At 44.3% G+C, this 21,639-nt stretch overlaps 3 protein-coding genes and 1 long non-coding RNA gene across 6 annotated transcripts; 1 reads left to right on the top strand and 3 right to left on the bottom strand.

The window, feature by feature from the left end:
- Nucleotides 1-62: 62 nt before the first annotated feature.
- Nucleotides 63-4,764, bottom strand: chrdl2 (chordin-like 2). 3 transcript variants are annotated; one of them, XM_084698346.1, is made up of 11 exons: nucleotides 4,647-4,764; nucleotides 4,239-4,354; nucleotides 3,836-3,929; nucleotides 3,503-3,648; nucleotides 3,194-3,287; nucleotides 2,990-3,051; nucleotides 2,492-2,660; nucleotides 2,186-2,374; nucleotides 1,894-2,067; nucleotides 1,641-1,733; nucleotides 63-1,162 (listed from the first exon to the last, which is right to left on the bottom strand). In XM_084698346.1, exons 1-11 carry the CDS (start codon nucleotides 4,717-4,719, stop codon nucleotides 1,029-1,031), a joined length of 1,344 nt encoding a protein of 447 aa, XP_084554472.1. In that variant the 5' UTR covers nucleotides 4,720-4,764; the 3' UTR covers nucleotides 63-1,028. The 3 variants fall into 3 exon arrangements, with proteins under 3 accessions (XP_084554472.1, XP_084554471.1, XP_084554473.1); XM_084698345.1 differs by having other exon boundaries at nucleotides 2,990-3,054; XM_084698347.1 differs by having other exon boundaries at nucleotides 2,990-3,054; nucleotides 4,239-4,351; nucleotides 4,647-4,759.
- A 926-nt stretch (nucleotides 4,765-5,690) lies between these two features.
- Nucleotides 5,691-8,380, bottom strand: spag7 (sperm associated antigen 7). The gene is made up of 7 exons (XM_084698404.1): nucleotides 8,264-8,380; nucleotides 7,696-7,763; nucleotides 7,455-7,543; nucleotides 7,292-7,376; nucleotides 7,077-7,166; nucleotides 6,688-6,844; nucleotides 5,691-6,547 (listed from the first exon to the last, which is right to left on the bottom strand). Exons 1-7 carry the CDS (start codon nucleotides 8,346-8,348, stop codon nucleotides 6,432-6,434), a joined length of 690 nt encoding a protein of 229 aa, XP_084554530.1. The 5' UTR covers nucleotides 8,349-8,380; the 3' UTR covers nucleotides 5,691-6,431.
- Nucleotides 8,177-9,232, top strand: LOC146287979 (uncharacterized). Its single transcript, XR_014755182.1, has 2 exons — nucleotides 8,177-8,420; nucleotides 8,812-9,232. It is a non-coding gene; the product is annotated as an uncharacterized LOC146287979 (long non-coding RNA).
- A 1,992-nt stretch (nucleotides 9,233-11,224) lies between these two features.
- LOC146287980 (voltage-gated potassium channel subunit beta-3) lies at nucleotides 11,225-19,652 on the bottom strand. Its single transcript, XM_084698405.1, has 14 exons — nucleotides 19,396-19,652; nucleotides 14,696-14,739; nucleotides 14,540-14,577; nucleotides 14,293-14,372; nucleotides 13,959-14,003; nucleotides 13,680-13,724; nucleotides 13,527-13,570; nucleotides 13,334-13,420; nucleotides 12,973-13,058; nucleotides 12,697-12,817; nucleotides 12,330-12,424; nucleotides 12,088-12,208; nucleotides 11,794-11,882; nucleotides 11,225-11,514 (listed from the first exon to the last, which is right to left on the bottom strand). The coding sequence occupies exons 1-14, from the start codon at nucleotides 19,650-19,652 to the stop codon at nucleotides 11,425-11,427; spliced, it is 1,242 nt and encodes a 413-aa protein (XP_084554531.1). The 3' UTR covers nucleotides 11,225-11,424.
- Nucleotides 19,653-21,639: the final 1,987 nt, after the last annotated feature.

Below are 21,639 nucleotides of genomic sequence, written 5' to 3' on the forward strand. Positions count from 1 at the left end.
ACAGAAAATCCTTCCACCCAACCAATTCAACTATTCACTAGAAATAATTAATGAAAACACTGTAGCAGGAAGAAAATGATATATTAGATTATATATTTAACAATTTAGAATACAGAAACTTCATACATAGACTGTCTTTACATACACATACTTTACGTTTTCTATGCATTTTGGCTTGGATATCAAAGCCGGTCTGTACGCACAAATCTCTACGTTGAGTTAAAACCTCAGGGATTACTCTGGATGCCAACAAGCAGAGTGTCGGGTACTTATATCTTAAACACAGTTTGTCAGACCCCCTGTGCCACAGTTTACTCATTTCAAGATATTTCATAGTATCAGCAGTAAATCCAAGTAATATCAAGGCTATGGCAGTACACTGGATCCATCCATCAGTCCTCAGAGCACTACTGCTTTAGGCTCTTCTGCAATTATTTTACACATTCAAATACAACCATAGATATACTATATACATAGTACCATGTATGAAATTCACAAGCGTTTTACATTTCAGCCACAAAATTACATCTGTCAATTTGTATTTACAATAAATATAATGATTATAATTCATTGGTACATTCAAAAATTCCATAATATTTCAAACAGTAGTATTTACCAGAATCAGTGATAGCCAAACAGTTTGCTTTCATGTGTTTTTCAGTCCAGATGTAAAATTGTTTTCTATCATATGCATGTGCTCATGTTTCGTATGGTTGAAATGTTTTATGAAAAGTGTAATCATGGTTTGCAGTCACCTTAAATAGGCCTGGACAATACGAGCCAACAAGAAGCTGTGGATTAATCAGAGGCACATTGTGTCTACTACCAAACATGATCTGGACAACAATTCTGCTCACTACTAGTAATCTCAAATGACATTGTGAGCTAGGTTTGAATATAGTCCTCATAATAATACAAAAAACTAAAACACCTTTCTACTTGTTGACGTGTGAATATGCTGTGTTCAGATGACGTCTTTATAAGTGTTGATTTAAAATACTGACTGAGACTGAGGATTAAGTTAAGAATTAAATTGAGCAAATTGAGTCCAGCTGTTCTGGGTTTAAGAACTTGACTACCTCCTTTATGCCTTCGTCACAGATGATGGTCTGAGGAAATTCACTCTGCTTATTTCCTTCATCCTTAAAAGTCCTCCAGGTCTCTGTGTAGAAACAAACAAATAGCTCACATGACATTTGACACAAAAGGGAATAAGACCTCTATCTTGTTTACTTCCTGTGCTTGAAATGTAATCTGTCGATCAGCAAGGGGGTCGGTACTAGCAAGCTGAATGATTATGGTACTGTAACGTGTGTCCCTGTTATTGTGAGTCCATCAGTTAGACAAATGTTTACATGTGTTTGTGTTATGCACTAATGTTACCAGCTAGGTTAATGAGGTTCTATTGTTGAGACCTATTGGGGGGGGATTGTCTCGTGAGAGGGGGGGGGGACAACTGGAGTTTGGGAGGTTGAGAAGAGCGGGGGCTGGGTTGGTTGTTGAAGAGCTGAATGTAAAGTGTGGTCATGGCCAACAGTGGCCGGAGTTAAGCTGTGTTCCATAAATAAATGCAAAGAAGTTGCAAGCAAGTCATCGCCTCCTTATTCAACGCTGCAGCACTGGGGTGAGCGTTGCACTACCTTCAGTGAGTGTTGTCAATAGTGTGTAGTTTTCAGGATGATCCATAACGTCTTTCCTCTGAGTCTCTGCAGTTTCTATCATTTGCAAAACACCTGTGGAGAACACAAAATTCATCATACTCAATTCACAAATTAAGTCTCTTAAAGATTTGGTATTATGCCACCGTGTATCACAACCAAACACACTCTCATCAATGCTGTAATAACAGTTCTGTTTGGCAGGTCCTCTAATGGTAGCCCCAACCCCAGTTACCTCCTACGGCTTTCCACACTTGCACTTCGACTTCAGCAGTCCCTTGTCTTTCAATAGCAATTATTCTAACTATGTCCTCTGGGTGAACTTTGGATGATGGCTCCACTTTGTACACCAAGAGGGTGTTACTGCCGTGCCCATGATAGCAGTCCGTCCTGTTCTCTGGTCTCAGCTCTACGGTAACGACACAGCAATTCAGTCATGTTCAAACCCCCGACGATTACAATCATTCGATGGGTGTGCCAGTCAATCAAAAACAATACTGTGTTGTTCGTAACCCGCGCTGAGATACCTGGACAAATCTTACAGCACTTTCCCTCTGTTTTCATGGGATGATCGCATGGATACTGGCCAGGACATGTGATCCGTTTGCAGTCCTGAAGGCCATCTCTGCAGGTGCACAGGATGCACTCTAGAACCTTCCCCAGAGCCGGGTGCCACACATCCCCATGGGAATATGTCTTGCCGCTGTACAAACAAGCTGAGAGCAGCAAAAAAAATCAATTAAAACCCACAACACAGTCCAATACAAGAGGCAATCCCTGAGTTTTATGGGTGACTCTGTGCACACAAACTGTCTCACAGACGAGCGACTCACCTCTCAAGTGCTTCTTCTGGAGGACGATTTTGACTGTGGTCTCTGAGCCCCCTTTGAGGTGCAGCTTGGCCAGGCTCAGGCCTCTGGGGGTGACCCTGGCTGTGGACGGAGTCCCCCTGACAGACCGCTCTCGGAGCTGCTCTGCAGCACACTGATCCACGGAATGTCTCTGGTGTATTTACACACACAAACAGGACCAGTCATCATAGGGCTATTTTGGCATCCCTTGCTAGTCCAATGTCAATACTTTGGAGGGAGGCCATGCTTCATGTTCTATACACAGATGTTAGATGTTTACTTTCAAATGTATCATGGGTGAAGATTTTGTTTGGGGGGAGGGGTAGTATTATGATTTATTGATAGCATAAATGATAGGAATAAGGCTTTAATTAAACTTCAAATATTATTTAATATACTGAAGCAATATCACATTATAATATTTGTCTACTTGAACAGACTAAATCCCAAGTTAACCAAACGAAAAGTCGAATCACATACAACTCCTCGGTTCAACTGCTGTCCTCCATCTTCAGGCGTAGAAAACTCACTCATGCCGCCATCTTCTTTCAAGAGAAATACATTGACCACAAAACAAACATTTGTGTTTTAACGCCATTTTCATTATAACAAACAAAAGTCACTAAAAGTATGCAAATGAAATAGTCAATAAAAACAATGTCTAAACCAAGAAGTGTGGCTAACCTTTGCAAACCAGGCAGCATGTATCTGGAATGGACACAGGTGAGGAACAGGTCAACGGTTGGCAGCTTTTTAAAGCACAGAAGATGTTTCCATTCTGAAGAAAATGAGAAGTAGATAGTAATATGATAGAAATGGGATTATGTTTGGATTAAAGTAGGGATCGGATCAAATCGTTGGAAAATTGCCATAAACCTACAGCATGGGAGAAAAACAATGTTCTACGGCTAAACCGGAAAAACTATTATCACCGTCAAATCCTCTGCATAAACTTAAACAGTTTTAATAAAGTAGATGAAAATAGTTACTTACAGAGCATGTGCACATGACACAATGATTAGTCTGTCTGGATGGGAAGAGGTCAAGTTTGGTAAAGGTTTCCCCTGGTTGGTAAATACTCCCATTATACCTGCAGGACTTCACTGGGGCTCTCAATCCTGCAGGAATCCTCGGCTCGTCTTCACAGAGCACACAAAAAATAACCACAGAAAACACAGGAAGTTTTACAAGTTTACCGCTGGGATACTACAAAGGGTGCGAAAGAGTTAGGAAACCCATGTCCTTTGACACGCAGGTGTTATTGCAAACTTAAAAGGCCCAATTAACTGATTGGTTATTTGTTCCGTTGTGCTTTTGAGAAGATACCTGTGCAACGGGGGCAACACTGCCTGGCATCAGTCACAGGATTCTCACAGCGAAGAGCTGGGCACTTTATTGTGTTACATTTCACATGGCCTGTCTAAGAGAGAAACCGCGTTACCTGGTTTATAGGCACACACTGAAATACCACCCACCAGAACACACATGTGGCCATTACATCAAGCACATGTTACACCAACACCCAGGCTACTCTAACTCTCAACTCTGTCAGAAACTATCATAAGAACAACTCAAAATGGTTAAGTAGAAATGTAAATTATAGTTATAACTTTGTTAGCAGCAGTGTTTTGACCTCTCTCTGAAGGTACAAATCCTGTTTCTGTAGTCCGGTGTCTGCTGGCTTCATCCATCCATGTGGGTTAGTCAGTCAGTATGTAGTGTAGCCTACCTCAGTGCAAGCACAGCGCATACAGAACATGAATCCAAAAGGCTCCAGATAGGGATGCCAGCTGTCTCCGGGTCGGTATGTTTTTTCTTTAAATGAGCAGACAACTCCCAACGCTGCTGAAGAAAATACATGGGATAAGATGATCACAGAAGTTAACGTAAACTAATCGCTGCCTTAGATGCACTCTAATCAAGGCATATATAATTGATTGAGTCGTTCGACCACATGAAAAGTATTTTTGCAAAGCATTTTTTTTAAGATGAAAAAATTGTTAGGTAAGAGCGGCGTTGACGTAACGCTTTCAGTTTAGTCCATACGTTTTTTTATTGGATTAATTATCCTTAAAGTTATTAAATACTACTAGGTTTAATCCGCTTAATATAACGGTTTTTCCAATCACTGTCATACCTTCACGTCTACGAAGTTCCGCACCACAATCAGCAAGCCAACTGAAGCAAATTAATAGGAGAATTTGCCTCATTTTCGGGATGATTCTCCAATCGAAAATAATTCCACGAACTGCGAAGCAAACCCCAGGATAGTGTGAAACTTCACATAAAATCACGCATTTATTCTCGGTTTATCAAAGGCGCCTCCTACAGGATAGAACACTCAAATGTCCAAACATTAACGATTGGTGCAGTCAGAATTTCAGTGCATCATTGACATGAGTGAACTTAGACTAACTACTTATTTTATATGGCATCATAAAATGTATTATATAAATATATAAAACAAGGCAGTGTCTACTGTTGATGTGTGTGGTGTTGCGAGCACACATCTTGGTGTTGCAATAACCACTATCCCATACGCTCCATTGAGATGTTTATTTATATGTAGGTTTTATAGAAAGACTGGCCAACCAGAAAGACTATAGATATTTATGTGGACTAATTTCCATCCCACAATGGGGTCTACGCATCATACGCCTATAGGCCGAACCGTTATATTATAACGATGCAAAGGGTTCACCAGCGTGTATTACGTCATAATGAAATTGGTTTATTTGTTTGAGGTTAATAATAACGCGCATTCGACGTCTTGAGACGCGTCTGGCTCATCATGGTGATGACTCGTGCTCAACAGGCGTTAATTGCTCAAGGAAATGACCAGCTTGAAGTTGCACGTGGGGGGCCACAGCCACAAGGAGGCAGACCTAACATTAATAACCTGAGTCGAAGAGAAAGGCCAGATCAGCGAAGTACCAGAGGCGGAGTGTGTTCAACATTGGTTGAGAAATGGTCATGGCAACATAGAAGACTAAGTTTGCTTCCACTATTACGAGGACGCGTCAACAGACCGAGATGGAACTTGACCTGTCGACCAGCACGGCTTTTTGAAGAGTACTATTAACTATCCAATAGGATTTGTTCAATAAAAGTTGCACCTTCAAGAATTGTAAGTTTTTTGTTGTTCTTACGTAGCAGGTCACGGACAACACACATACAGAAATAAGTTGAACACTTCATTTATTGAAACATTGCAATAAGATAAAACTGTTGATGCCTGACTACTATAAACTGGGTAAAGAAAACATGGAACAACAAACTTTTTTTTTACACAGCAATAGTAATGTCCACAACATGGCCTATAATTCTGTATAGGGACTGCAATAACCAAATACATGTCTGGAATTTGATTTTCAGACCCAACTGATAAAATGAAGCATTCCAGAGACAGTCACAGACTTGCCTTTACACCTAACAGTTTAAAACGGTCTAAAAAACTTTATTTTTGTATTAATATTTTCATGTGAATACCAATCAAGATGGTTTCATTCTGAACAGATGTCATCTTAACGTAAAGTATCCTGTCCACTGGAAAAAACTTGGAGATTACAGACATTATAACTTTAAAAAAGAACTGCCACTAGATGTCGCAATAAGACTGTCTTTCCCTGTTGAGGCTCAAAACAGTAGTATAAGTGTAGAATATTCTAGTACTGTCGGTAAACACTGTACAACAGATACTGACAGAGGTACTCCTCTATCATAATGTCACACTCACACACACACTCTCTCATACCCACACACACACACACTCTCTCATACCCACACACACACACACACACACACACACACAACACACATACCCACACACACACACACACACACACACACACACACACACACACACACACACACACACACACACACACACACACACACACACACACACACACACACACACACACTAACTAGTGCTGCTTGCTCCTGTGTCCTCCTCCCCTTTCTTCTGCCTCTTCTTGGCCCGGATCTCGTTCATGGCTTCCTCTATGGAGCGGGTGTCTCTCTTGTTAGCGACAGGCACTGAGGGTGAGACAGAGATGAGCCAGAGACTCAGACAACATAGTGGGCACGCACACACACACACACACACACGCAAAGCAGAGTGTGGATTGAAAAGATGGAACTCTCTGGAGAAAACCTCCCATGTTCTTTACACTCACCACAGCCGTATGCTTGGTTGGCCTCCAGTGTGTGTGCGGCGTCCTTAGCAGAGGAGGTGCCGATGAGATGGCTGTACTTGTCACGGTAATTGGAGCTGGGAGAAGCCGCTCGCTTTTCGGACTTGCTGGCTGCCGCCTCCTCCAAAGCAGCCCGTTCCTGCGAAAGCCAGATTCAAAGATCACTATCTGACACTTCCACAGGGCAACAGCTCCAAAACCTGGAGCCTACTGCCAGGGTTGTGATGAAGCTGAGCGTCGCATGGAAACACACATCTGTCATGTCATGATCTTTCTGCAGCCTATTTATACACCTCTAAATCCGAATGCAGATTGTTCGTGTTTCCAGATGTTTGGTTGGAAGTGAGAAACCTCTCTACCTCCCGCCTTACTTTGAGCCTGCGTCTCTGCTCGGCCACTTTGGGGTCCCACTCCTCTCCTTTACGGTAGGCCTCCAGCTCCTCGTCGGACGGCGCAAACTCCTGCAAATCAGGGACACAACGTTGACAATACTGCTCAGTGGAACCCAGTGCATATTTTAGGTATGATGATCCGGTGACGGTGAAGAATACAATGAATAAAAGTGTTTACGCTGACGGATACTGACCTTCTTGAAAAGCATGACATATCTACTCTCTTCATCCTCGCCAAAGGAGAAGGATGTCAGACCAGCCACTTCTGCAACGTCATGCCTACAGCCAGACAAGAGGGGAGTTAATATTGTTCGAGCGATGTTTTATAGAACTCTTGACATGCAGTTGTTCACTCACAATATACTCCTTTCAATCTTCCCCATAGGATTGTACTTCCTCTTCTGTTGGGCACTGTCTTGAATGAATTCTGACACTTCTTTCTCCATCTGTAAAACAGAGGTGGAGTTTAAGTGTGTCGGATCTTCAGTAGACAATGGGCAGAATAATATTAAATTATTTGGTTTGGTATGATAGAACATTGAGTGAAATTAACGAGGGCAAAAAAGACGCATGAACAAGAACCCCTGAAGATTCTGACCTTTTTTCTGAACTCGGCTTTCTTTTTCTTCTCATCCTCCTGCATCTTCTTGATGCGTGCAGCCTGTTCTGTTAAATGGTAAACATGTGTAAATGTTGGCACCGACATACTTCACTTTAAGTTAACTCTTTTATCATAACATAAAATCAATATGCATATCCATCAGAATATTAAAATATGTCAAACTCAGTTGGGATGTACGGGCAACATTAAGGCCTACTACATTATTCATTAATATGACGAAAACGCATAGGCGTAAAGGGGTGGAGCTTTTCCTACAGCAAGTAGCGTCCTACACGATGCCTACATGATAGATCGTTGGGCCAATAAGAGCGCTAGATTATATTTTTTATGTCCAATGGAAAGTACTAAACGATAACGAAATTGACTACAAGGGCAAATAGTCCTCCATGACTGGTTAATTTCGCACTCAGACATACTAGGATGTATAAGGATGAAGAGAATAAGCCTTTATATCTTAATTATGACATCAAATTTACTTTCTTTAGTTGCATTCCCAAAAAAATTTACGTAGGACCAAACGTTGTCTGTTAGATCAGGCTTATACCTCTGGCCTTTCGTCGGCTTTCCTGGTCGCCGACTGTTGGAGGTTTTTCCATCGAGCTCAAGATTGAGCCCAGAAGGTCCGCCATCTTGGATTGAATGACCACCAACGGAAGTACGATTTGTTTATAGAAATAAGTGGGAGGGTTTACGCAACCGCAGTAAGTTGTTGGAGTAGGCTCGCACGTTTTATATTTCTGGGTAGCCGCGGTGGGTGGAGTTTTCATTTTCTCTGTAGAGAATCAAAAGTCCCATTCATATTTTGTCAACGTTCGATTTTAGACGGCTATAGTGACAAATAATACACTATGTAAAATGCATATGTGCTCTTTTATGATCTCGACTCTAAAACCACTGTTGATTATGACTTAGCAGGCTGTCATAAACACACTTTGAAATGTTGGTGTGTAAGTCATCTGTGCTGCAACATTAATACATTCCTCCATTCTGCTCTGCCTCTCTCTCTCTCTCTGCCTCTCTCTCTCTGCCTCTCTCTCTCTCTGTCTCTCTGCCTCTCTCTCTCTCTCTCTCTCTCTCTCTCTCTCCGTAAAGGTCAGACTTCCAGCTGTCTCTGTGTGTTTACTTCAACATAGTAGGAAAGCAGAGGGACACAGTTAGATCTGCATGAGGAGGTGACAGACACTGCTGATAGACAGTAGAAAGTGGGTGGGCAAACACATAAAGCACATAGTGGGTGTAGAACAGAGAGGATAGGCTGACTCACCAGCTCATTTCATGTCAAGTCAGTGCCCTGGAGGAACACAGAGGAAGGGTTGTGGTCACTGGCCATGATTGAAAACGAACTTGCAATGTATTCTTAATATAGCGATGTATATTTGATCCGCAAACCAGGAAAGCGGTCTGCACCTATGACCGCGCCTGTATGTTGTAATACTCAAAGTAGCTATGAGTCCATGTGTGGTGGGAGTGTATGTACATGTATTTGTATATCTGTATTAAATATTTCAGCTTGGCCTGTGTGACATGGTTAGAAAAAACATCTACAAAAGACATGGGAGTTAAAGTAAGTTAGTTTTCTCTGGTATTTTAAGGTCAAGCATGATACATTCAGTACAAGGCTTCTTTCTCTCTTTTTTCGTTTAGTTTCAAGACAATAAAATATAAGTTATGCGGGCAAAGTTACAGTCTTCAGGAGTGATTGAAGTATTTATATATATGAGCATTTGTCAACTATGATCCTGTCAGTCATATCACATTAACATAGAGGCATCAATATTATTGGATCAGTTAATATAAGAATCTTTCCACATGAATCAAACAAGAAGTCAGCATTTTTCATAATCCACTGAAGAACAGTAGAGTTCATTTGCAAATTAATATGAACATTAATAACATTTAACTGTATCAAAAAGCACAGTACACACTTGTTTGCTCTCATCAATATGGGAAATAACAATAATGGGACAAATCTTCCTCTATTTAAATTCATGGGTACTCATGAGAGAACTCAATTTCAGAAAACCTACAGGAGATAAAAAATAATAGGCTCTTGAAACATGACAAAGTTAACATGACAATCAAAATAAAGAGGCAGTAATACATTTTTTCCATACGGAAAAGAATAACAATTTCTACAAAATAAAGAGCTACACAGCTAAAGTATGTGTCCAGCCTGCTCATAGAAGACAACATATAAATCTGCCTCACTCTTACCACTGTGACCTGTGCCACAAGGTATGTTGAATTTCATAATCTTAAACTCAACAACCAGGACTCCAAAAACAGGATTTCATTCCTCCAGTCTAAATCCTGATTACCCTTTTATCCTGTGCATTTGTTGCATCTTTTAGGAAAGATAGAAATACTCTTTTGGATTTACAAATCGATTAACATGTGAGTCGGTTTCATTGACTCACAGTGTGTGCAGTGACCCTGCATTTCTCTAATGCTACGTTCTACTCAGAAAAAATTCTAGAAGAGTCCTTAATACTCTTTTAACTCTTCCTACAGTAGAATCCACAGGCTAGATGGGTTAAACATATTGGTTTTGCCACAGAATAATGTTTTCTAAGTATGGAAAATGATGAATGACATATTATATGGTTTCGTTAAAAACCTAGCATCACAAAACACCATACATTGTTCTACCCACTGTCTCAGTCATTGGGGTGAAAATATATTTTCATCAGTCCACTCCGTCTATACTCTTAGAGGGAAATAAACAGCTCTTCCAAGAGAACAAGGAGAAGCCTTGATTTTCATTGTCATTAACGCCAAAATTGTATGATATAGAATATAGGATAATACATAGGCTAATGGAGTTGGACTTGGCTGCGTGCTGCAAGCAGTCAGTGACACTAAAGCGCCCAGCCACGCATACCCTAGATCAGCCTGCTTGTCCATTTAGTGCAATGAGACCGCTTACAGGGGCACAGCAAATCTACACAAACCACAAAAGCCATGCCACATTGACTGCCCTGAAAGGGCTGTTCTTTCTTAAAGGGACATGCGCACAGTTTACACAGAGAGGAGGCAAAGGAAGACACTGCTGTTCAAGCACACAAATTGCCAGGCCAGTCACATGCACACGAGGGTAAATGACAGGGCCACACACGTGTGCTAACCTTTGGCTCTCTGCTGGGTACCTAACCTCAGAGAGACTACAGTAACAGGCCGCTGCAGGGACAGTGTGTACTACGACAGCCTCAGTTACAGTCAAGTGAGAGGGGCTCGGTCTTCTAGAATGGAAACGTCATTCTTGGTAAAGAAAGGTCCCGTTTGTTTAGGCAACTGAGCAGTCCTCCAGACAACTATAGGCCCTCCATCTTTCCCCATCAACTCTCGCCTTCTCCAGCTGTCTCATTGGTCTCTTGGGAAGACAGAAACCTGATGGCCACACCCTCTTCTTAGAAGTGATCAGTCAGTGAAGACTTGTTAATGTGTAATATATAAGAACCTAACCTTTGTTTATGCACATTGAAAGGTTTCCTTTTTTTTTTTTTTTTTGTTCATACTTGATACGATGTAATGCGCAGAATGGAAACGCGCAAGAACTGGAAGCACGATGTTGCGGAGGACATGCATGTTGTTGAGTACACAGGAGGGCCAAACGCCAGGAGGGTCAAACGCCATGCCCCCCAGTGTCCTTGTCTCTCTTCCTCATCTTCCCCTGACTTCATCTCACTGTTTGTTCTGTTGTTTTTTTCATGCCCGTGACTCTTTCTTTGAGTGGGGCTTGTTTCCCAGGAGCGCATCAATCTCTGTGACAGTCTGAGGAGTCATCTGGGACAGGACCTGAAGAGGGGTGGAGCAGTCTGTCAGTCAGTCAGAGGGGCACAGAGTTGCTTGACCTGCTTCAGTGCTACTTTGTCTATTGTGTAACAATTTAACAGTTACTATGAAAAAGGGAAAGTTTAATAATAACAAAATACCAAAAAATGATCAAAGATAGTGTTTTCGATGGGGGATTTTTTCACGGTTGACTATAAGACTTTAACTACTGACTATAGGGTTGAGGAGCATGCAATGCGGAGTGAAGTCAGAGCGATGTGCAGTTCAGGGGTGCGTCATTACCCTGAGGGCACCCAAGTTCTCCACCAGCTGCTCGGTGTTGGAAACTCCCAGCAGCACCGAGCTGACTCCCTCGCTGCGCAGACACCACGCTGGAGAACAAGCACAGACAGCAGCGCACACGTATGCTTAGAGACCGACACACAGAACTGGGCTTGGATACGACAATACCAACATCAAAATTGTGAGCGTCGAGAAGTGTTGATGGAAGAGTGTACAATACACACGGGCAACAATGCACACACGGATGCACACACACACACGCGCGCGAACGCATGCATGCACACACAACTGTACCTATGGCTAACTGGGCAGCAGTACAGCCCAGTCTATCAGCCAGCAGATGGAGCTCCTTGATCTTGGCCAGCTGTCTGCGACCGTCTTCACTGTTCACTCGCTCCTTCAGCCACTGGTAGCCCTTCAGGGGAGATCACACACACACACACACACATAGAAAACACAGTTTTTAAAACCCAGGTGTTTCTAACCCACAGAATTCTTCCCCCACCCTTTTCCCCTGCCTTCATGACAGAACTCACCTTCATGGATGCCCGTGAGCAGTCAGGCACACCTTCACTGTATTTCCCCGTGATCAGCCCACATGCAAGGGGAGACCAGGTCATTGCCCCGACGCCTGAAACAAAAAGAGAGGGTGTTGTTAAAAAAAAGCGTCATGTTTTAGTCAGAGAAAAAAACACATAACGTGTGAGTCATATTAAACTTAATAAAACATCTCCGGGCAGGATTCTATTCCGCCTCTCCCTTCTTGGTGTATCTAAGCAGGGCCTGACATGAGAGATCCTCATGTGATAACTGACTTCACAGGAGTAGAGAGAGAGAGTACATGTTTACTGCTTCGGGCTGGACAGTCAACAATGACGCCGGTCATGTGATACTGTGACTGACCTATCTTGTGGTATAACTCAGGAAGCTGCACCTCCACCTTGTCCCTCTGAAAGTAATGGTACTCTGCCTGCTCGCACACGGGTGGAATCAGGTTGAACTGGCGCGCCACAGAGTACGCCTCCTAGGGGCAGGGAGGGAGAACAACACCATTAGTGTGGGCATCCCCCACTACCCCTCGCTGGGCCTTATGTCATCAGGAGACGAGAGCAGGTGTTAATATGACCTCATGGGCAGAAGGTGTGCCAAAAAGAGAGAGAGAGATGGGGAGGAACTTGCCATGATCTCCATGGCGCTCCAGCGAGAGGTTCCCCAGTACATGGCCATTCCCTGGTTTATTACGAAGGTCATGGCCCGGACGATCTCTGCAAACAAACATACGTATGACGTTAAAGACCATGAAGCTCTGTAGAGGCCACACATGCACTGTAGAGGCTACAGTCGTTCAACAAAAGATATAAACAATGCTCATTTTAAAGCTTTGTAAGGAAACTGAGCTGACTAATAGTGGACTAGCCAGGCTGTGTGGTGCTGTTTGACAGACATCTGACTATAACAGGAGGCACCATACAAGCACAGATTCTGAAACATTCAGAAACATCAACCATGCATCTTGTAGTGTTGATAAAAGGTAACTGACCTTCCATGGGGCTGTTGACATCATTACGGTTGGCAAAAACAATATCCACATAATCTAGCTGGAGTCTGGACAATGATCCTCTCAGGCCTGCATCAGAGATAGTTTATATTCATCGTCATGAATCACGTAACCCCGCTTCCCCCCTCGTACCCATTCCAATCACATAATGTCCTGTGAGATCATTCTTCTTTACCTTCGATGATGTGTTTTCTAGACAGCCCTCTCTCCGTTTCTGCCCTGTGGGGGTGATAAAGTACATCATCATGGGAACAATCCCAACAATAGTTTGTCTGCGTCGCCAGAACAATGACAGAAACTTGGATGTTATTCCTGGCATCTTACTTACTGGCCACCCCAGTAGATCTTTGTTGTGACCACATAGCTCGAGCGTCTGCCAAACACGAGAGGAGAGGGGTTAGGGGGGGTCATACGTCGTCAAACACCGCATCTGAAACATGCTGTTATCCACAGAGGTTATGAGCTGAACTGCATGTGAACAAGAGGCCCCATATGTCACTGTGCAGACTGTGCTTATGAACAACATAAAAAAGCTTTGATCTGACGCGGTCAGACAGACAACTTTTTGTTTGCGCTTGAGTCACATTAGATACATGACTAATATCACCTCCATCCTTTTTTCTTGATGATGTTGCCCAAGGTGATCTCAGCCCTGCGGAGAGGGGAAAGACAATGTTCCAGATAAACAGCGACGCACAAACAACAACATGTGCGGAGAGATTGTGGACAGAGAGAGAGAGAGAGAGAGAGAGAGAGAGAGAGAGAGAGAGAGAGAGAGAGAGAGAGAGAGAGAGAGAGAGAGAGAGAGAGAGAGAGAGAGAGAGAGAGAGAGAGAGACAGGTAATGAACGGTGTCAGAGAGAAAGGTAAGGGCGAGATAGAGAGAGGGGAGATAAAAGAGCCGTATCGATCAGAAAAGGGGTGATGTGTGCAGGAGCTGACCTGCCCGAAGCGTACACCTCCGCCGTATCAAAGAGGTTCACACCGTTCTCATAGGCGATGGTCATCAGGTTCTCAGCCGTCTGAGGGGACAAGAGAGATAGCTACTGAAAGACACAAAGAAAAAGGGAGAAAAGCAATAACGAGGATTGAAAGAGGGGGGGGGGAGACAGACAGAAATAATGGAGGAGAGAAAGAGGGAGGGAGGGAGAGAGAGAAGGACATGGAAACAAAACGTTTGGGCCCTCACCTCGTCTGAGATCTGTGATCCAAATGTCACCCAGGTGCCTGCAGGCAGACGAATGGACACAGACAGATTGACAATGAGTCCTGTTGAGCTGTTCCGTGTGCCTGATACATTTTTCAAAGATGTTTATGGTGTTGTTTGGGAACCAGCTTTACTCACCCAGCCCCAAGCAAGACACACGCAGCCCTGACTTCCCAAGGTTTCTGAGAGAGAGCGAGAGAGAGACAGAGAGCGAGAAAGAGAGAGACAAAGAAAGAGAGAAAGAGAAACAAAGAGAAACAGAGAGAAAGAGAGACACAGAGAGAGAGAGAGAGAGAGAGAGAGAGAGAGAGAGAGAGAGAGAGAGAGAGAGAGAGGGAGAGGGAGAGAAACGGAGGCGGGGGAAAACAAAGAAGGGTTCAAGGAGGAACACATTAATATGGACATGACTGTACCTTCTCTAAAAACTCCAACTGCACTTTCTGCACATCCAATTTGTCGGCACAGGATTGACTATCCAGTATCCCCTATAGCTAAGGTCAATGTCAACAGCTGTACATTATATTTCAGCATGTGTGACTATGAAACACTAATACCAGCTACGGTGAGACCCACTGTGCAATTTTGCTAAGTGGTTTTTGTTCTAAAATAATGCGTAACAACAGAGTGCCCAGCCTTGTTAAACATGTTGACCTATTACACTTCTTACATCACAGTTCAGAGTAATACGCCGTCCCTTGGACAACTGGAGGGCATTGTGCCCTACAACATGGTTGACATGTACTGTATAATAAGCTGCGATGGGGGGGCGGGGGTGATTTAACTGCTCATCCATATTCAGTCCTTAACTGCATGGGCATGCAACATCCATGCATGTACCCACTGCAGGGCAGCTTAGATGGAACAGAGAGCAGAACGAGAGGACTCTGTCCGACCATGGGGTCTGTTTAACAGGAGATTCTGTGGGCTTCATGGCTGCTCTCCTCCTCCACGCGCTCTGCTCCATCCTAATTAGACCGGGAGCCAGCTGGGGAGGCAGCCGAACTGCAGCGGAACTCATCTCTTCGTCGTCTTTTCATCTCCAGCGCCTCGCCTCTCTGCCTGCCTGTGTCCGCCACAAATAGCCCGATGGAAAGAGACAGACTGTCAGAGCGTTTAGATCCGGGCGGACGAGCTCAGCTTTATTTTCCCCCTGCTCTATTTTCATTGCCTGGCCAGAGCTATTTTTAGATTTGTGCATATGTGTGCTACTCTCCATGTGTTTGCCGTGCGAATGTGTGAATTACTCAGGTGACTCGAAATGCGTGTGTTTATTTGGTTTCAACAAAGTGCATGGGTAATTGACGAGGCACATGTAAAAGGCTGAACAGAAAGATACTTGGGTGCCTTACAGTATATTCGATTAATTGCTTCCTATACATCTAAGCTGCGGACACACTGTGTAGCGTGCACAATGGCTTCATGTCACTTTGAGGAGTGATATTTAGAAACGGAACTGTTCTGAATCTTCCTAAATTGAAAGACATACGGGTGAGAGGTTGTGAAGATATAGTGTAAAAGCAGGGTTGTAGTTTATATACAGTGTGTCATACACTTCCTTTTGGTACTACATAACTGAGATTGAGTGTCACTGTTGCTATGTGTGACAATTGCCCCCCCCCCCCAACCCTTCCACGCCCCCCCCCCCCCCCACTCTGCAGTGCTGCAGTCCGCAGCGCTGTTATCTGTGATTCTGGGTGGATCAGAGACTCGCACATACACACAGGTACACACACACACACACACCCATTCACACGCACACCCACAGATAACACAGACCTGACACGAATGCTCATAGGATGCGGGAGCTGGTCTGTGGGCTGGTCTGCTGGCGTTCTGCTTTGGAATGCACACAGATCTGCGTACAGTCATGCATGCATGCGTGCATTCATACATACTCATGCACACACACACCGAAGCCCAGATGTTGTTTTTTTTCTCCTCGCACAGCACATATGGCCTCCTGTGTTCTTCTTCCCCTACTAAGTCTCTTCCTATAAATCATATAAGATCGGCGAGGTGATTTTAGGGGCTCGTCGTTTCCACACAACAGCACAGGAGCACAGACACAATGCACACTGAGGTGGTTCTGTTTCACAGTGCAGTCAGCACTGTAGTCTTTGCTGACGTACGCAATTAGAATTCACCTGAGACACACGTAGGAGACATATCTACAGATGGTTACGTACGTTCAGCTCCTTGGGGTGATACGTTCTCAGAGATGCAGCTGTGCCAACACAGTGACAGGCACACACACTCGTTCTCTGTTTTGCTCTGCGATTATGTGCGTCATCTGGTAACACCCATAACCTCATTAGTAACCCCATTCCTCACTTTATGAATAAGTGCCTTTTAATCGTAGAATATCCTCAATGATAGTTTGGATGAACATCTCATTCTCTGACAGAATGAATGCTTTTTAATTCATTCTTTTGAATCATTCTTAATCTCAGCAGGACTTAGATACAAGTAGGAAACACCCGGGGGATATCACTAGTTGGAGTGTGTCTTTGGGACAGGAAGATTAACATCCATTTGAGAGAATCAGTCCACAGACCCTCTTCAGAGGTAAACACACTGTGGCAAGTATCAAACAATTGACAATGAATATATTTTAAAACCACGTGAAACCTACAGTATATTATTACACTGCAAAATATCTGCTTCTACGAACAAAACAGGTAGTTAAAGCTAGCGTGCAGAGAATGCTGCAATGCACCCGCAAGTGTTGACAGAGAAAAGGAGAAAGTAAGAGGGTGTATCAGAGAGAAAGACAGAGAGGAAGAAAAACAGATGAAGGGAGGGGTAGAGACCGATGGAGAGAGACAGATAACACAATGATGAGACAGAGCGTAAGATAGAGAGACAGGCCGATGGAGAGAGTGAGCGAGGCAGAAATGTGAAAACGGAGAGGCAGACAGGGAGAGAGCTGACTTGGGGTGGAGTAAGACTGAGGCAGACTGAGTGTGGGAGTTGATGGTTTATAGGAGCATTGACGGGGGAGGGAGGGTGGTGGTGGTGGTGGGGGGGCTCTGGAGGGGGTTGGTGGGGGTGGCTGTAGGGGGTGGCTGAGGGGTGGGGGCGCTGGAGGGGGGGGGGGCTGGAGGGGGGGGGCTGAACGGGGTGGGTGAGGGGTGGGGGGGCTGGAGGGGGCGAGTAGGTCAGTGGCCTGCTGGAGAGGAGTCCCCCTCAGTCTAATGAATGCCCAGACTAATGACTTAGCATGGGCAATTAGGGAACATGCAGAGAAGGAGGAAGGCAAGATAGGGGGAGTTGGCTCATCAACCAGCACATCTCCCACCCACGGGTCCCAGGGGGTGAAGGGCATGTGAACGGGGTTAGAGCCAGGACCATCACTACCTGCTCCACCAGCCACACATCAGAGGACATCCCAGCTCAGACATGAGATATGACTGTGCTGAACCGAGAGGAGCACCGGTTTAGCAGTGCATTAACATTATATTTTGACAGGGAAAGGGTTCAAAATTTCTACTCGAACATCATGTTCTCTAGCTTGTCAACTAGTAAAGGAGACAGATTTTCTTTCAACTGTGACCGGATGAAATAGTAAATTATGACAATGTTATTTCAGTTGCATCTTCAAACCGAAACAGATCGGGGATGAGAAGAAAAAAAAACTGTCATTTTTGATAAGTGAGTCACAATTGCAAAGACAAAATGATTATGGGTCTCCTAATTCAAATAAAGAAAGTAACGAGAGCAGAGTGTTCCGTCATCCACAGGCCTGTAAAATTCACTGTGGTGCCGACGCCCCAGGAAAAAGTGTGTGTGTGTGCGTGTGTGTGTGTGTGGGGAGGGGGGGGGGGGGGTAAGGGGGCACTCATAAGGCACAGAGCTTCCTGCTGCTCCTGAAATAAGAGAGACACTAAAGATGTGCTGGGTGTTACCACTGGCCATTTTCCATACAGTTTCCATGATTGAAGACAAATCCAATGAGGACAAAACAGTAACCAGGTTATAAATCTTCAATCCAATTAAATGAATGTGCGCATAACAAAAAAGAACACTTCATTGTGACATCCCCATTTCCTTCTGTGCCTGTTCTCTATTTAAACAGCCTCTTAAAGCGAAAACTTAATTGAGTGAGGAGAATGGTGTCAGAATTGAGCTATGGGGCATTTTCTTCCTCTAGTCAGAATAACACACTCTGGGTCGGTTTAGAAACTTCTCCGACGTTGGATCCATTTTTACAAAAGACAAATTAATTATCTTTTATTCTCCCATTATTCTTCTTTCAGTATCTTTAAATTTAAATTCATGATTGATTCCAACATGCGACTATAAAACTGCTCAATCAATATTACAGTATCCTCCCAGTCTAACTGAATCTAAAATGTGATCTCCACGACAGGCAATATAAATTTGGTGCTACATAAAATACACCCAGCTTTCTCTGCCACTTACAACGTCGTATATAGAATAATAATAAGACAAAACAAAACATTCACGCCAAGGACACTACTCAGCTATAACAACTCACGAGTTTGATTGAAATTCAATGAAACGGGGCCAGGCTGGCCTGCATCCAGAGCAGAGAGAGAAGCCTCTCCTGGAGAGACGAGGTGCTCACAGGTAACCTGAGCTGCCATCGTGTTCCAGGGAGACGATTTGTCTCGCTTGTTCATCATAGTAATCTATCACTCACCAGCGGGTTAACCTGCCACCCGCTTTTATACGGCCACCACACGAGAGCCTATTCAAGTCCTCTCATGCAATCGGATACCATTATGTCAATGTCAACTGCCTCAGTCAGAGTGTCGTCGAAGCCCACCCTCCAGCCCCAACCACCCTGAACGGGGTTGGGACCCTCGCTTGCTCACCTGTATTTCATACTACTGTGGCGTCCAATGGCCTCCTTCATGTGGGCATGACCCTGAGGGACCGGGCGTGACCCTGGCACGTCCCTGGGTTTGGACGAGCCCTGGGGGATGTAGTTGCCATTGCCTCCCTGGCCGCTCCCTCCACCACCTCCTCCCCCACTGCCTCCCCCTGGTGGTGGGGCAGTGCGAAGGCCGCAGAGTCGATCCTCGCTGCGGCTCTTCAGGTTGTGCTCAGTGCAAGCAAAAGACACCTGCATCCTGACAATTGTCTCTAGAGGCTCTTTGAGATGCTATTTAGGACCAGATGCAAAAATGCGAATTGGTCTGCAAAAAGCTAGAGGGATTTAAAAGCAGTTCTGGTTGGTTCTGTCCTGTCTGTGGTTGTAGTTGAGGAGCAAAGCTTTCCAGGTAAAGTATCAAAGCGGGCAGGCTTGTGTTTTCTGGCAGAAGCTGCAGGTGCCGGGCAACAATCCAGGCCTTAACCTGGCACGCAGAGTCAGCGTCTGGTCTGACTCCTGTCTAATGAAGCCAGACAAAGACTAGGAGTTTGAACACTCACAAGAAGCTCCCTCTTCGGGACATTCCTACAGTCATCAGCGGGGAGTTGATGGGGATTCACAGCAGGATGCTACTGGGCGCAGTTCCGCGGGGTTTTGGTAGCTTCAGCCGGACACTACACAGCAGGAAGAGCGCAACAGATTCCTCACTTGAAACTGTTAACGGATGCAATCCGCCGGTCTGGCTTTATCTCGCAGAGATACACGAAAATACTGTGGAGGAAATGAAAATGCTTTCTCTAAGCCTTTGGGTGAGGTGGTAAAAAGCTTTCACCTGCTGGATTTCTTCTTTTCAGCTATAAACTGAGGTTAGTTCTGTCGGTCTCGAGTCCAGCTAGAGACCCAGAGTGTGCCGCAACAACGGCACAATCGTAGCTACAGGCTTCCTCGCACCTGGCCTCGCCTGGCATATTGCGTCGCAAGTACAACGAATACAAATGTGAGAATTCGCACACTCACTAATCGACTCACGGAATTCAACACGCGGCAAACATTGATTCCTCATACATTCATAAAATGTTCCCTATCTAACACAGTGTCCAGTCTCACATCAGCAGCATCAATTTGTAGGACTATCTCATTTAGCCTACTTTGAAGAATAATGCAGCCGAACTAGAATAAATGCTGATAATATCGGTTGGTTACCCATGTGGCAACATATTTCACGACTGTAAAAGGATCCAGAAAATGCTATAGCTTAATCAATTCACAAAACGATCAGCGAATACATTTAGTGCTTGCCAAATCCTTGCCTAATCATAAAATTCGATGTATTTTTCCCGAAAGCTTAATTAAAACTGCTGATGATCCCAAAGCTGCAGAATAAAAATTACAAACATCGGTTCTCCTCTCGGTGGGTCCAAAAATGTTTATCACGACACGCGAAGTCGATTATTGCAAGAGGCGCATCTCTCTCTCTCTGTCTCTCTCTGTCTGTCTCTGTCTGTCTCTGTCTCTCTCTCTCTCTCTCACTCTCTCTCACGCGTTGATGTGGTCTAGGGCTAGGATATACCCTACTACAGACTACCTATCGCATGCTAAAACGCCTTATTTGCATATCAGGATAGACAAGAATAATAAAATACAATATTCGAAATGATTAGATCCCTACTAGCTGGTTACAGTGGCACGCCTCCTAAAAAAAATCGATCGATTTGCACTGACGGACTTCAATCCAACACAGTGTGCTACAGCCAAGGAAGAACAGAAGCCACAGAACCACCCGTTTTTTCAATACACCCCAATAACCACTGCTTTTTGAATAAAATAAAATAAACTGCAGACCCTGCCCCTTTCATATGAATTATGCTGCTATTCATTTTTTCATCTATCTATCCCTATTGCTTTCCCTGTATAAACCCTTGCTTCCTCATGGCAATAAAGCACGCAAGTCGAGCAATCTCTTGATTAACTCCACAGACTGCGAGGGGAGTGGTACGGTATTATGCAGTGGCTGGCATGCAGTGGAAACATGAATGAGAGTGGAGAGGGAGCAGCGGTTTCCCAGGAGACCTGCCAGGGGGACTTCGGTGGTGTATGAGGTACAGTGTGCCAACCAAACCTTGAAAGAGAATCCCGTCAAGCAGGTCTTGTATAATATAACCTGTTTTCACATGACCCCATGGTTAAATATGGTCTTTCTGAAATATAATGACATTTAGCAGATTTGATCATTGCAGGAGGGTAG

This window comes from Hypomesus nipponensis, chromosome 5 (genome assembly GCF_054491055.1).
Source record: "Hypomesus nipponensis isolate SF chromosome 5, ASM5449105v1, whole genome shotgun sequence".
NCBI classification, from domain to species: domain Eukaryota; kingdom Metazoa; phylum Chordata; class Actinopteri; order Osmeriformes; family Osmeridae; genus Hypomesus; species Hypomesus nipponensis.